Source organism: Crinia signifera, chromosome 6 (genome assembly GCF_055691185.1).
Source record: "Crinia signifera chromosome 6, ASM5569118v1, whole genome shotgun sequence".
Classification (NCBI taxonomy): Eukaryota; Metazoa; Chordata; class Amphibia; order Anura; family Myobatrachidae; genus Crinia; species Crinia signifera.
Window position 1 is genome coordinate 66,741,542 of NC_139222.1, and position 13,216 is coordinate 66,754,757.

General features: G+C 42.2%; 1 protein-coding gene across 2 annotated transcripts in view; it reads left to right on the top strand.

The window, feature by feature from the left end:
- VCL (vinculin) overlaps positions 1-13,216 on the top strand; it is a 106,674-nt gene that overhangs the window by 73,712 nt on the left and 19,746 nt on the right. For both annotated transcript variants that reach the window (XM_083146200.1, XM_083146201.1), the window contains exons 9-18: positions 633-786; positions 1,912-2,087; positions 2,237-2,427; positions 2,923-3,122; positions 3,293-3,421; positions 3,511-3,660; positions 4,269-4,377; positions 4,479-4,781; positions 7,055-7,179; positions 10,000-10,185. In XM_083146200.1, the coding sequence (XP_083002326.1) occupies positions 633-786; positions 1,912-2,087; positions 2,237-2,427; positions 2,923-3,122; positions 3,293-3,421; positions 3,511-3,660; positions 4,269-4,377; positions 4,479-4,781; positions 7,055-7,179; positions 10,000-10,185 (1,723 nt within the window). The remainder of the gene's footprint in view (positions 1-632; positions 787-1,911; positions 2,088-2,236; positions 2,428-2,922; positions 3,123-3,292; positions 3,422-3,510; positions 3,661-4,268; positions 4,378-4,478; positions 4,782-7,054; positions 7,180-9,999; positions 10,186-13,216) is intronic.

A 13,216-nucleotide genomic window follows, 5' to 3' on the forward strand; every position in this document is an offset into this window, starting at 1 on the left:
GATATGGCACCGCCACATGCACTCCTGTCAAGTGCATAGGCTGGCAGTTGGTACAATTCTGCGTCAGCGGCAGCAGATGATGGTGCTGAAAGAATTGGACAGCCTCCTCCGTCTTAGGCAGGCTGAACATATTAGTGACAGCTTCAGCCATTTGGGACAATTCTCCTGCAGGTCTGAGTGATGCTGCCATTCCTGTCAGAAATTTACCTCAAAATGATTCTGTCAGGGAGCGGGAATACTATCTCTGACTACGCAATTTACGTTACCTACGCTAATTCTGAAACCACAGTTACGCTAAGTGCGTAACAGACACCGCTATAGAAGTACCATATTAACTACTGAAATCGCATCGCATGGCGTAACGTGACATGCAATGCGATTTCAGTATGGTAGGGTAGTATGCTAATTGGGCACCGTGATAATACACAAGTACCAAAAATATTTATTTATACTCTTGCAGTGTTGTCTGTGCAGAGCTTACCTTATGGTTAATTTAGTGCAAGATACGTTTGAGAAAATAAAAATTGGGTCCTTTCTGTAGAATTCACTGAAAATCCAAAGACTGTTTTGAGCCCTGTTGATCTTTTTAAAGTGACTTTGTGTTGAATTGTGTGGCATCTTCTATTATACAGGGGGCAAGGTGCTACTCCTATTGCAATGCAGAAAGCACAGCAGGTATCTCAGGGACTTGATCTACTAACAGCTAAAGTGGAGAATGCTGCCCATAAATTGGAAGCCCTAACAAACTCCAAGCAGGCAATTGGGAAAAAGATTGATGCTGCCCAGGTAAGACTATACAAAGGTGGTCACATTACACTTGGATTATGTGCCCTCAATGTGTGAACACTGGCAAAATTTTACATTGGGATACATCTATGAAAAGTAGTGCAGAAGAAACAGGAAGTGATCCCAACCAATCAAATTTCTTCTTTCATTTTCTAAATTGCATTTGAAAAATAACAGCTGACATCTGGCCATTAGGGGCGTAAACACCAGTTTTTCTAACTATCCCCCATGTGAACTTGTATGTTGATGGTTTAAAAATATCCTTTAGAAATATCTGACAGCAGTCTTGTGAGGATTTCTTATTGTTTTTGGTTTATTGTTGAGCAGCAAATTTTTATACTTTAATACGTCATTGGTGTTGTCTGTAGTATAAATCATTAGTTTAGCTACATAAGTGAATTGAGCAAGTGGTAGTGTAATGTGAAGGTCCCCATACACCAGCGGTGTGTTGGGACAATCCCCTGATGGTCGTGCTGCGGGATTGCGGATCTTAAACGTGTAAATATCAGGATCCCAGGGGGATTGCAGAGACGGAACTTTGTAACGTGCTTGTATGCCCGATCCCCTGATGGATCACTGATTGGTGCATCTGGTTGGTGGAACAGCTGGGTCCGTTGATCAGAGAGCTGCAGGTGTATGGGCCCCGTAAGATCTAGTTACTCCTACATACAGAATGATGTGCACTGATTGTAGATGAATAAACCAAGTGACAAAACACAGATAAACCATCGTTGGGTGCAGGTTATCTTGCTGCAAGTTCAACACTGATATTTGAAAGACAGGACTTTTGTTCCTTTACGGATAACTAGTTAAGGTTGTGTGAGCTAAAATGTGGCATTCATCATCTAACAAAATATAATCGATGTACAGTAACTCTCTTTAGGTGTCATTTACATGGCTAGTAAAAAAAAAAAAAAAACACGTATGCGAATACCTTTTTTTAGTTTCGCTTTTTATTTTCTAATTTTACCAATATTCCTATTGCTACCACTGAAGATTTGAGTCCTTACTGAAAGGATATTTGGTGGAAAACTGTGCAATTATTACAGATTTATATAGGCAAGCTTGTGCTTGTAATGTATAGACATGGCATTACCTAATATGCTGTACACTGACTTCTCACAGAGCTGGCTTGCAGATCCCAATGGTGGCCCGGAAGGAGAGGAGAACATCCGAAGCATACTAGCAGAGGCTAAGAGGATTGCTGAGCTGTGCGAGGATCCCAAAGACAGAGAGGACATCTTGCGCTCCTTAGGGGAAATAGCAGCTCTTACTGCCAAACTGTCTGACCTCCGTCGCCAGTAAGTAGCAAGGTGTAGGCTGAGTGTGTGTGAGAACAAGCAAGGTGGAGGCTGAGTGTGTGAGAACACAGATACTCACAGACCTTTTGAGTTATGGGTGAAAATGTATTTGCGTACAATATTCTGAAATCAGCTACTTTTTGCCCAAGGGGAAAAGGGGACTCGCCAGAAGCCCGTGCGTTAGCTAAGCAAATAGCAACTTCTCTGCAGAACCTGCAAACTAAGGTGAACCGAGCTGTGGGCAACAGCCGCCCTGTGAAAGCAGCAGTTAACATGGAAGGAAAAGTGGAGCAGGCTCAGAGATGGATTGACAACCCCTCTGTGGATGACCGTGGAGTGGGTAAGTCAAAAAATTAACAGCTTATTGTTGTGTATATGAGTTTTGTCAAAATGGTGGATAGGGTTTTGTGTTCCTCAAAGAATATGGTACTGTACCCGTTTGTTAGAAGTGATATACTCTAGCAGGCCATTCAAATGAACCGAACACCACAAATGTTAAATGGTCTTGAAAGAAAATTCCTATTTGTAGAATTCATCTTTTATTTTTGTCTCAATTAAATGTTATACTTCTCTAGTTTGTGTCTGTTATTCATTTATTTTTCTGTCATGGTTTTGATAACATTTTAGAAAATAAGGGTTTAAAAAAAAAAAATGTTAAAAGGGTTATAGAACACACTGCGCCATGTGTTGTTGATGTACCATGTTTAATACCTAGCGGACAGACCGCACCAGAAACTCATATCCTACAGGAGGTTTCATTTCTAAAAACCATTTGCATTTCCTGTAAGTTGGGGCTTTGTTTTGAAGACTTATAGGCAATCTCTTCTATGTGAAGGTCAGGCTGCCATTCGTGGTCTAGTAGCAGAGGGTCGGCGCTTGGCCAACTCAATGATGGGACCTTACCGCCAGGATATGTTGGCAAGATGTGATCGCGTGGAGCAACTAGCAGGACAGCTTGCTGAGATGGCAGCACGGGGCGAAGGGGACACACCCCAGGCACGTGCTGTGGCTGCTCAACTGCAGGATGCGCTGAAGGTAATTGCATGAAATTGAGGTTTTGGGCTATTTGCCCATTCGTTTTGCTAGCTATGTGATTTGCAGGGTTTTTTTTTGTACTTTTATGTGTTAACATGAGTAGCTGTAGCGAACGTGGGAAAACTTTTTTGTATTCTTATTGTGAAAATGTCCCTTTGCACCCTTTAAAGGATTTGAAGGGCAAAATGCAGGAGGTGATGACACAAGAGGTGTCTGATGTATTTAGTGATACCACCACTCCGATCAAACTCCTAGCTGTGGCAGCCACCTCGCCTCCTGACGCACCGAACAGAGAAGAGGTTAGTTGAAAACTAGTCCTCAGATTGTCACAGGTGATGTAATAAATGCTATATTTCATTCCTTATACACTTCTATAACATGTAATCAGGTCTTTGACGAGAGAGCCGCCAACTTTGAAAACCATGCAGCTCGCCTCGGAGCCACGGCGGAGAAAGCAGCAGCTGTGGGATCGGCTAATAAATCCACGGTCGAAGGGATACAAGCAGCTGTGAAGTCCTCCAGGGAGCTAACACCTCAGGTATGATATAATATGCTATTGTGGGGCAATGTTAGATGAAGTGCCCCCCCTTTGCATCCTCTGCTGCCATACTATCACGGCACGGTAAGTAAATAGGGAACTTCATACTTTGGGGGTGGCCCCTGAATGGGTGCAGTGGGAGCTGCAGTCCAGGCCCCATAGCCTCTGCACAGTATTTACACCACTGGTACATGGCCTTATAACTAATTTCTTGGACTGATGGTAGCCCCAAAAATCAAACTTTACAAATCGTCATTTGAGACAGGTTGAATGATAACTGGCTTTCATTGCCAGTTGTTAACCTATGCTACATTCATGGCTGGCTGGCTAGTAGAACTTATAAACCTATGCTATACCTGAGGATAAGTTGGTATTGCCATGTAAAACACACTAACATTAACTTTACAGGCGATGCAAGAAAATGTATAAAAGCTTTGAATGAATAGAGAGAAACCTTAAAACAACAACACATTATCCACATGTATAGTTAAGAACATCAAAGATTCTACTGCTGCTAGTCTATTGGTTCCCAAATGGGCTTTAGCTTTACTGACCATGCCTCTCCTCGCTCCTCATTACTTTTAATAGACTGTTTATATTACTTGCAGGTTGTGTCTGCTGCTCGCATTCTGTTGAGTAATCCAGGGAACCAGGCTGCCTATGAGCACTTTGAAACCATGAAAAATCAGTGGATTGATAATGTAGAGAAGATGACAGGTGCGCATGATGTGACTTTTTTTTTTTTCTTCAGAATTGTTTTTTGTTTTTGTATTTTAATTTTTTTTTTCTCTCCATTCTGAACTTTCTTCATGATCCAGGCCTGGTGGATCAAGCTATTGACACAAGGTCCCTGTTGGATGCATCGGAAGAAGCTATCAAGAAAGATATTGACAAATGTAAGGTGGCCATGGCCAATATGCAGCCCCAAATGTTGGTTGCCGGAGCTACCAGTATTGCCCGCCGTGCAAACCGCATTTTGTTGGTGGCCAAAAAGGAGGTTGAGAACTCTGAGGATCCAAAATTCCGTGAGGCTGTAAAGAATGCATCAGATGAACTCAGTAAGACCATTTCCCCAATGGTTTTGGAGGCCAAGGCTGTAGCAGGCAACATTTCGGACCCAGGTAAACAGTTAGAAACTGTACATAAAATAGTTTCTCCTTATAGAACTCAAAACAAGCCCTGTGCCGTATACTATTCTGCCTGTGACCTAAAATTATGTTGGTCAATACCTATGAATAAGTTTAGCCTCATACACAACTTCCATTTGTTTATTGTTTTTCTAAAAAAAAAACTGAATATAGTTTGAGAGCTGTTAAATGACCGAGAGACAGTGGTTCCCAAACTTTGTGCCGTGGCACCCTGGGGTGCCTCGGGACACTTGCATAGGTGCCTTGGATTTCTACTCCAGGACTAATTCAAATTATTTATGGTCATTAGAGGCATATCCTATTAGCAGCAGTAATTTACAGCAGCTACTGGATTGTGCTGGGGTAATGAGTTATCACCAGCAAAATGGGAATTTTTGGCCAGAAGAATGAGGCTTTAATAGAATAGCCAATACCTTCAGGCTAAATATGGTGGAAAAAATGCCCAAAACTGACTGGGCTAAACCCCCTCTGTGTTTTAAGCAAAACCAGTGCTGGTGGCTTCCATGCATAATATATAAACACACAAGAGCAAATCCAGTCTCTGACCACATAACTGAAACTAAGAATTTACTTATCTGACATTACTTACACTGGGCAGTTATCAAAAGATGAAGTAAAGTGCTGGAATGGCTCCTGTCCCTATAGCTCTACTTGCTGTTTTGTTGCTTATTTTGTTATTGCAGTTTTCAATTATTTGTTATTTACATGGTAATTCCAAAACTCCACTTGTTTCCTCCCACGCAGGTATAGCAAATTGATAAGCTTTTCACCCCATTAGCTACATGATGAGAGCAAAACTCCTAAAGTACAATTAGATGCAACCGATACTTATTTTTGCATGTGGGATCCACCTCCCATGCTTCTATAGCAATAGAACATGTGTTACAAACAGGTGCATGGCATACTATTACAGAGTCAGAAAAACTATTTCTGGAATACAAGATGCTCGGTGCTAGGGGTGTAATCTCCTGCTACACACATATCCAGGACAGTTAGCTAATTAATTGTTATTTGTTACAGAGCATCAAAAGTATTTACAAGTCTACACAAGTTAGAACAATCGCACCTCCCTTTTCCCTACCGTGCTGTTCTTGACTACTTATGACTTCCTGACCATCCATGTGTGCTTCTCATCTATGTACAAAATTTCCCACCCGTAAAGTGCTTTCATCCTTATTGTCCTCATTCCAACACTTGTTTCATATGTAGTCTCCAACAAACTGGAATCCATTTGGCCTCCATGCGATTAAATTATCAAAATTATCTGTTTTACCTGTGCAATAAATTCCACTGCAACTTTCCCAGACCTGGTGGCTTACATGTGGTTGTAGTAGACTTCATGATCTCTCCTAGAGACACTTCCTGAGTCCTTCCAATGGAACCATCCCTTTCCTTATCTCTTAAAGTTCAGTACTTTCAGCTATACCACCACATCACGGTCAGTCCCCTTGAAACACTAATAATTTGTATTACTGCCTTACTTACCATGACATCACTCTTTCACTTTCTACAATGCTACACTCACCTTACTGCCAGAAGAGGCCGTTCCAGCGAGGTGTGTCAATCAAATCCCCAAATAGACCTACCACATGCAAAATGTGCTCCTATACCACCTCGAACCAACAGAAAAGATATTGTTCCAATGCTGACTTTGTCTATTAGTATATCCTCTTTTCTGCCTTGAGTTTCTTTCCTGCAAACTGTCCCCTTCATTTCTTACATTGCCACCTATTTCAAAAGTAAACCAATCTATGTTCTACATCTCTTCATGCCAGTTACAGCACTGCACACCCCTCCTCTTCACTCTCATACCCGAAAGCTGAGTACACACATGTATCTGTCTGGTGGGAACAAAACTGGTCATGTGTGGGAACATATTACTGATAATCATTTGCTCCAATTTTCTGGAAAATGAACAAAAATAATTGTTTGGATAAATTTGTTAAATCCAATAGATTTAATAATTTAGTTTGAAAGACCATTGTTTTTTTTTTTTATTTTATTTTTTTCAGTGTTTGGGAGTAAATGTTTGCTTCTCATACACTTCCATACTGTACATTACCAGATTTTTGTTCCCACTGGATAGATTGGACAGATAAATCTGTAGGTGTGTACCCAGCTCCGTTCTCCATACTCTGACAGAACTGTAATATTTGGTTGTACTACCCCGTTTAACAACAACTAGGTTGACGAGTAAGAACTTCGTCCATAGTTCTATGTAGTCAAGATTTCTGTCTTGTCACCAGCTTTACAGAAAGGTTTCTTGGACTCGGGTTACAGGATTTTGGGAGCTGTGGCCAAGGTGAGGGAAGCATTCCAGCCTCCAGAGCCAGAATTCCCTCCACCTCCTCCTGACTTGGAACATCTGCGGGTGAGTTTATTTTTTTCTTTTGCATTAATAAATGGTCCTAACCCCCCGTGTATACTCTGTTACCACTTGCAGACTGGAGGTCTGATACAGGGATGCAGGCAAAGTGGCCAGCCCCATAAATTGTTCTAGATCTGCCTAAAATTACATGGATCTCATCTCTGAATAGCCCCATTTCCCTACAAGCCCATGGGCTTACTTATCCCACCTACAAACATTCAGTTCCTGGCTGCATGTGAAATCTGTGAGACTTGGACTTGCCCGTAAATGCTCTCTATAATCATTAAAACCTTGGTTTCATAGAATCTGCTTTCCAAAATGACAGCTGCCCTGTACCCCCTTTGTTACTGAACTTGAAATGAGGCGGTCAGTAGATAGTTTGTTACAGCATAGCATCTACTATGAACACCAGGGCCTGATTCAGATGAGTACGCAAACCTGATGGTTATTGCGGCCATGCAGTATTGTACTACTCTGAATAAGGCCAACTTTGTTTACTATGGATTTTCTGTTGCGCGAGGGTTGCAGGTATTTTGGGAGTGTGGTACATGAGCCTCCACCTTCTATGGGTCAGGAAATGCTGCACTTGATATAGATGTACAGATGTAACCGCCCTTTCCGTTGCCGTTATATGGCCGCTTGTGCGTGTTTGGCGTGACTACACACCCGCTGTGCGGAATGACCACGCTATGAGCCAAAAGAGTGAATTGGATGCACAGGTGTGGTGACGGGATTGCGCCTATCTCCACAATTTGATGCAGCAACAATGACGTGGCTACAGCTGTAAGCACAAACTATAAATATGAATTCTTCATTTACTGCATGTAATACATTTTGTTATGCGCAGGATGATTTATTCTTAAAACTTATTATATTTGCTGATTATACATGGAAATATGGCCGTGTTCAGTAAACAAAACGTGAACAATATAGTGTTAATTCATCTCTGTAACCTTTTCCATGGCCTTCAGGGTAGAAATCCATAGTAAAACACAGTAATAATAATAATAATAATGATATTTATATAGCACTTTTCTCCCAATAGGACTCAAAGTGCTTCACACATTGTCTTTACAGCTCGAAATACAAAACAAGCTTAACAGTAGATGTCAGTGAAATGCTTGAGTAAATAAGTATGTCTTTAGTCTATTTTTAAAGGATTCTATAGTGGGCGCTTCTCGCACTGTGCGAGGAAGAGAGTTCCACAGAGTTTGAGCAGCAAAGTTGAAAGCTCAACCCCCAGATGAATTCAGGGAGATTCTGGGTACTGTAAGTAGTCCTTCTTCAGTGGATCGTAGTAATCGAGTAGGACAGTAAGGGATCAGCAGCTGTTGCAGGTACCTTGGGCCCTGGTCATGTAGGGCCTTGAAAGTGAGTAAGCCAATCTTGAAAACGATTCGCCATTTTACAGGTAGCCAGTGAAGGGCGTAGAGAATGGGAGTTATGTGGCAGGAGCGGGGATGGTTAGTTAATAGTCTGGCGGCTGCATTTTGTACCAGCTGCAAGCGGTGCAATTCTTTTGCTGGAAGACCCAGGTAGAGAGCATTGCAGTAGTCTAGTCGTGATGATATAAATGCATGTATGACTTTTAGGAAGGTCTTCTGAGGGAATTAAATGCTTGATTCTGGCTATGTTTCTCAGATGAAAGAATGAGGATTTGATTGTGGCTGACACCTGATGTTTAAGTGTCAGGCCATTATCCAGGACAACACCAAGATTACGCACATGATCAGAGTTTTTTAGTGCTGTGCCCCCCAGCTTAAGACCTGTCAGTTGGCTATGCTGCCGTCTTGTCCTGTGATTTATCATCAGGACTTCTGTTTTATCTGGGTTCAGTCTCAGCCAACTGGCACTCATCCACTCCTGGAGCTCAGCTAGGCAGCCATTTAAGGTTGTTATTGTGTTATCGGTGCCTGGAGCAAAGGACAGGTACAGTTGGGTATCATCTGCATAGCAGTGGTAGACCAGGCCGTGACGTCTGATTATGTCACCAAGTGGAAGCATGTATACTGCAAAAAGCATGGGAGATAGTATAGAGCCCTGTGGGACACCCCAAGACAACGGCACTGGTGGTGAAGAGTATACTCCCGATGCAACTCTCTGTGACCTGCCAGCGAGAAATGATTTGAACCAGCTAAGGACTGTGCCACCCAGGCCACAGAAATTCTTCAGGCGCTCAATTAGAATCCCATGGTCAATGGTGTCAAATGCTGCAGAGAGGTCCAGAAGGATTAGGATTGAACAGTCTCCTCTATCCCTTGCATTTAGAAGATCATTGAGCACACATACCAGAGCTGTTTCTGTGCTATGTCTTCTCCTGAATCCTGACTGAAATGGATCATATATGTCATGGGTTAACAGGTGGGTCTCTAGTTGAGTTGCAACCACTTTCTCAATAACCTTTCCTAGAAAAGGAAGATTTGATACTGGCCTGTAGTTGGTCATGCAGTCAGGGTCTAAATTAGATTTTTTAAGACGTGGTCTGACTATTGCTTCCTTTAGTGGTTCGGGAAAAACGCCTGTCTGCAAAGAGCATTGAACTATTTTTGCAAATGCAGGGCCGATTATTTCCATAATAGTAGGCCTTCTTGGGCGACTTCATTGGTGTCATAGTATTTCCAATGCCTTTTGGATTGGGTATGTTTCTGTCTCTGGCATGTACTTTATTTTCACCTAATGCCACCTAGTTTTGGCATATAATGCATATGCCCTGGACTTGGTACATCAGATGGTGGTTAAGAACTAACATAAAAAGCAGATACTCGCCGTACACCATGTTTTTTCCTCTTCAGTATTATTTATTGCTGTGATCTTCTTCCTCAGTTGACCGATGAGGCCGCACCTCCAAAGCCGCCACTTCCTGAGGGAGAAGTTCCACCTCCCAGGCCACCTCCTCCCGATGAGAAGGATGAGGATTTCCCAGAACAGAAACATGGCGAGGTGGTGAACCAGCCAATTATGGAGTCTGCAAGACAGCTTCACGATGAAGCTCGAAAGTGGTCCAGCAAGGTAATGTTTGTGCGACATACAATAAATGTTGGGGGGGAGGGAGCATAACTGAGAAATTTAGTATACTTCACCTATACTTGTACCATACAGATGTTCTGTTTCTGGGGACGAAAAAATGACCAAGAGCTAAGCAAGAGAGAAGCGTGCTTTACTGCCTGCGGGTATTTAACCCACTAATGTAGAATTTTACACTTTTAGAGTGTCAGGCATACAGAATACTAAAAACACACATAGAAACTGAAACTGGCCATCTCCACTGAATTTACAAGGCACTCTAGGTCCGTTTATAAGTAACTGTTAAGACAGGCATGTCCAAACTTTGGCCCTGCTGGTGTTTTGAAACTACACATCCCAGCATGCCTTGCCATAGTTTTAGCATTCCCTAATAGCAAAACTGTGGCAAGGCATGATGGGACATTTCACAATAGCTGGAGGGCCATAGTTTGGACATGCCTGTGTTAAGATAACCAACTGACCTATTCTAGGTTAATGGGTAAGGCCAGCTATTACAATGTCTAGTTGCACCTTTAAAAAAAACTAGAGCAATGGACATTTATTTTTCAGAATATAACTATTCATAGGATTCTTTTTAGAAATTACTTGCTTGCTTGAGTGAAGCATTTTCTGTGGGTAAGGGCCCTGTGTTTGTTTGCAAAGAACAATGGATACTGGAGTATGGTTCTACACCAGTGGTGCACAATTGATGAACTGCATGCTGCCTACAGGCCCTTTGCTATATATATTTTTTTTATTTGGGGGTGGGGGGCAGCGGCTTTCAGCAAGCAGGATGGGTATAGGGCGTTCCAGGATGCTATTGCAGTATTTCTGTCCCAGAGACACACAGTATCTGTCTTTCATTGTACCAGATCTACACATTTGTATTAGGTTTCTGACTTTTACTCTGGCTGTTGGGGCTCCACCTCCGCAGACACAGTTAGACCCAGCATTGGTCACCGATGTCTAAGTGGCAGGGATTTGGTGTTAAGTGTTGGTCTGGTTTGCGCATAGATGTAGTACTGTATGAGAAAGAGAGAAAGTATAAGGTAGCCATTGTGATGGTGACTCTGATTCCTGGGTGGAATGGGAAGAATGTTTTAAAGGTGCGGATACAAGATGTAGTTTGATTAGTTGAGGGTCTATAGGGGGTGCTGCTAAAGGTATTGGAAGTATTCTATAGTTAGGGGTGAGAACCTGGGGGGCAGGGCTGCAACAAGGCGCATGACAGGTAAATCTGTTCTTGCAGGAGTGATTAGGGTGGAACTGTTACTAAAGGGGTGATGAAGAGGAAAATGTTTTATTACAGAGTGGTGTTGGATGGGGTGATGAATTACTACAAGGCAAAGAGTTGTGAAGAAATAAGGAGCTACAGAGGTGTGGTGGGAAATGTTACAGGGATGGGCAAATCTGCTTTCAATGCAAATTAAATAATACATATTTTAAATTTTCAGCAAGCCTAATCATGCTACTCAGCTCATAAACAAAAATATATTGTGCATTCTTATTCTAGACCCATAACATAAATCCAGATAGCAGATGTGTCTTTGTTTATTTATTAACAGTTTCTTATATAGCGCACACATATTACGCTGTGCTTTACATAGAATAGTTGAACATTCACATCAGTCCCTGCCCCAGTGGAGCCTACAATCTATATTCCCTACCACATGTACACGTACACGCACACACAGACATTCTAGGGTTAATTAATTGGGAGCCAATTAGCCTACCTCTGTATATTTTTGTATTGTGGGAGGAACCCGGAGTACCCGGAGGAAACCCACGCAAGTACATGGAGAATATACAAACTCTGCACAGTTAGGGCCATGGTGGGAATTAAACCCATGACCTCAGAGCTGTGAGGCAGTAATGCTAACCATTACACCATCCGTACTGCCCGATCTTTGAAGTAACTTCCTCCTACTTTTGCACTAAGCTACTCTAACAACTGCTGTACAAAAGGGCAAATCATTTGCTACACTCAAATCCATGAATCGATATGTGAAACCAATTTTGGAGCAATAAGGCTACCTGAGGGCTCCTACAAAAATGTATCTATTTTGTAATAAGCCAGATAAGAGTGAGTAAAGTCCCCCATACACTAGTCTGGCTTGTCTGATGGGCAAGTCTGACACTATTTCCCGTTAACTCTCCTGGCAGCTCCGTGAGAGGGCTTCCATTTGACTTGGCACTTGATGTGCAATTATTTTACATGCGGTTAAATCTCATGAAATTTTTTAATTTTTTTTTAAAAAGGGCTCCCGGGGAGCTGCTGGGAGAGTTCAAGGCTAATGTGATGCGATACATTGAACGTGCTAAAAAGCACCCGTGATATGCCGCTGATGGGTCAGATTCCAATTTTACTTATGTTCTTCAGGACCGACATTCGACACCCACCTGCAATTTGACCACTTCTCATCTGATTTCTCAGGCCAACCTGTCAGATCTATATATAAATTATTCACACTTATCATTTATAACCTTAAAACCACTGATAGGTGAAGTGAAGGACACCTGTCAAGGGAATTAGACAGCGAGTGAATGTTCTTGAAGTTGAAGTATTGAGCTGGACAAATGGTTAAGTGTAAGAATCTGAGCGACTTTAACAAAGGTCGAATTATGATGGCTAAAGCATCTCCAAAGTGTAGGGCTTGTGCGCTGTACCCAGTAATCGGTAGTTAGTACCTGCCAAAAGTGGTCCAAGAAAGGACATCTAGTTTTACATTTCAGAATGTCTGGAAATGCATTAATAGCATACAATAGACCTGGGGTAGCCAACCCTAGTCCTCGAGAGCTACCAACAGTGCATGTTTTGCAGGTCTCCTCACAGAATCACAAGTGATCTAATTAGCTCCATCTGTGGATCTTTTAAAATGTGGCGGCGATTAATGAGTGCAGCTGTGCAGCAGCTAGGTTGTCTGGAAAATGTGAACTGTTGGTAGCTCTCGAGGGCTAGGGTTGGCTACCACTGCAATAGACTATGTTGTAGAGCACTTTATTACAGGTGTTTCTCCATATTGAAAAACTGCTGAAC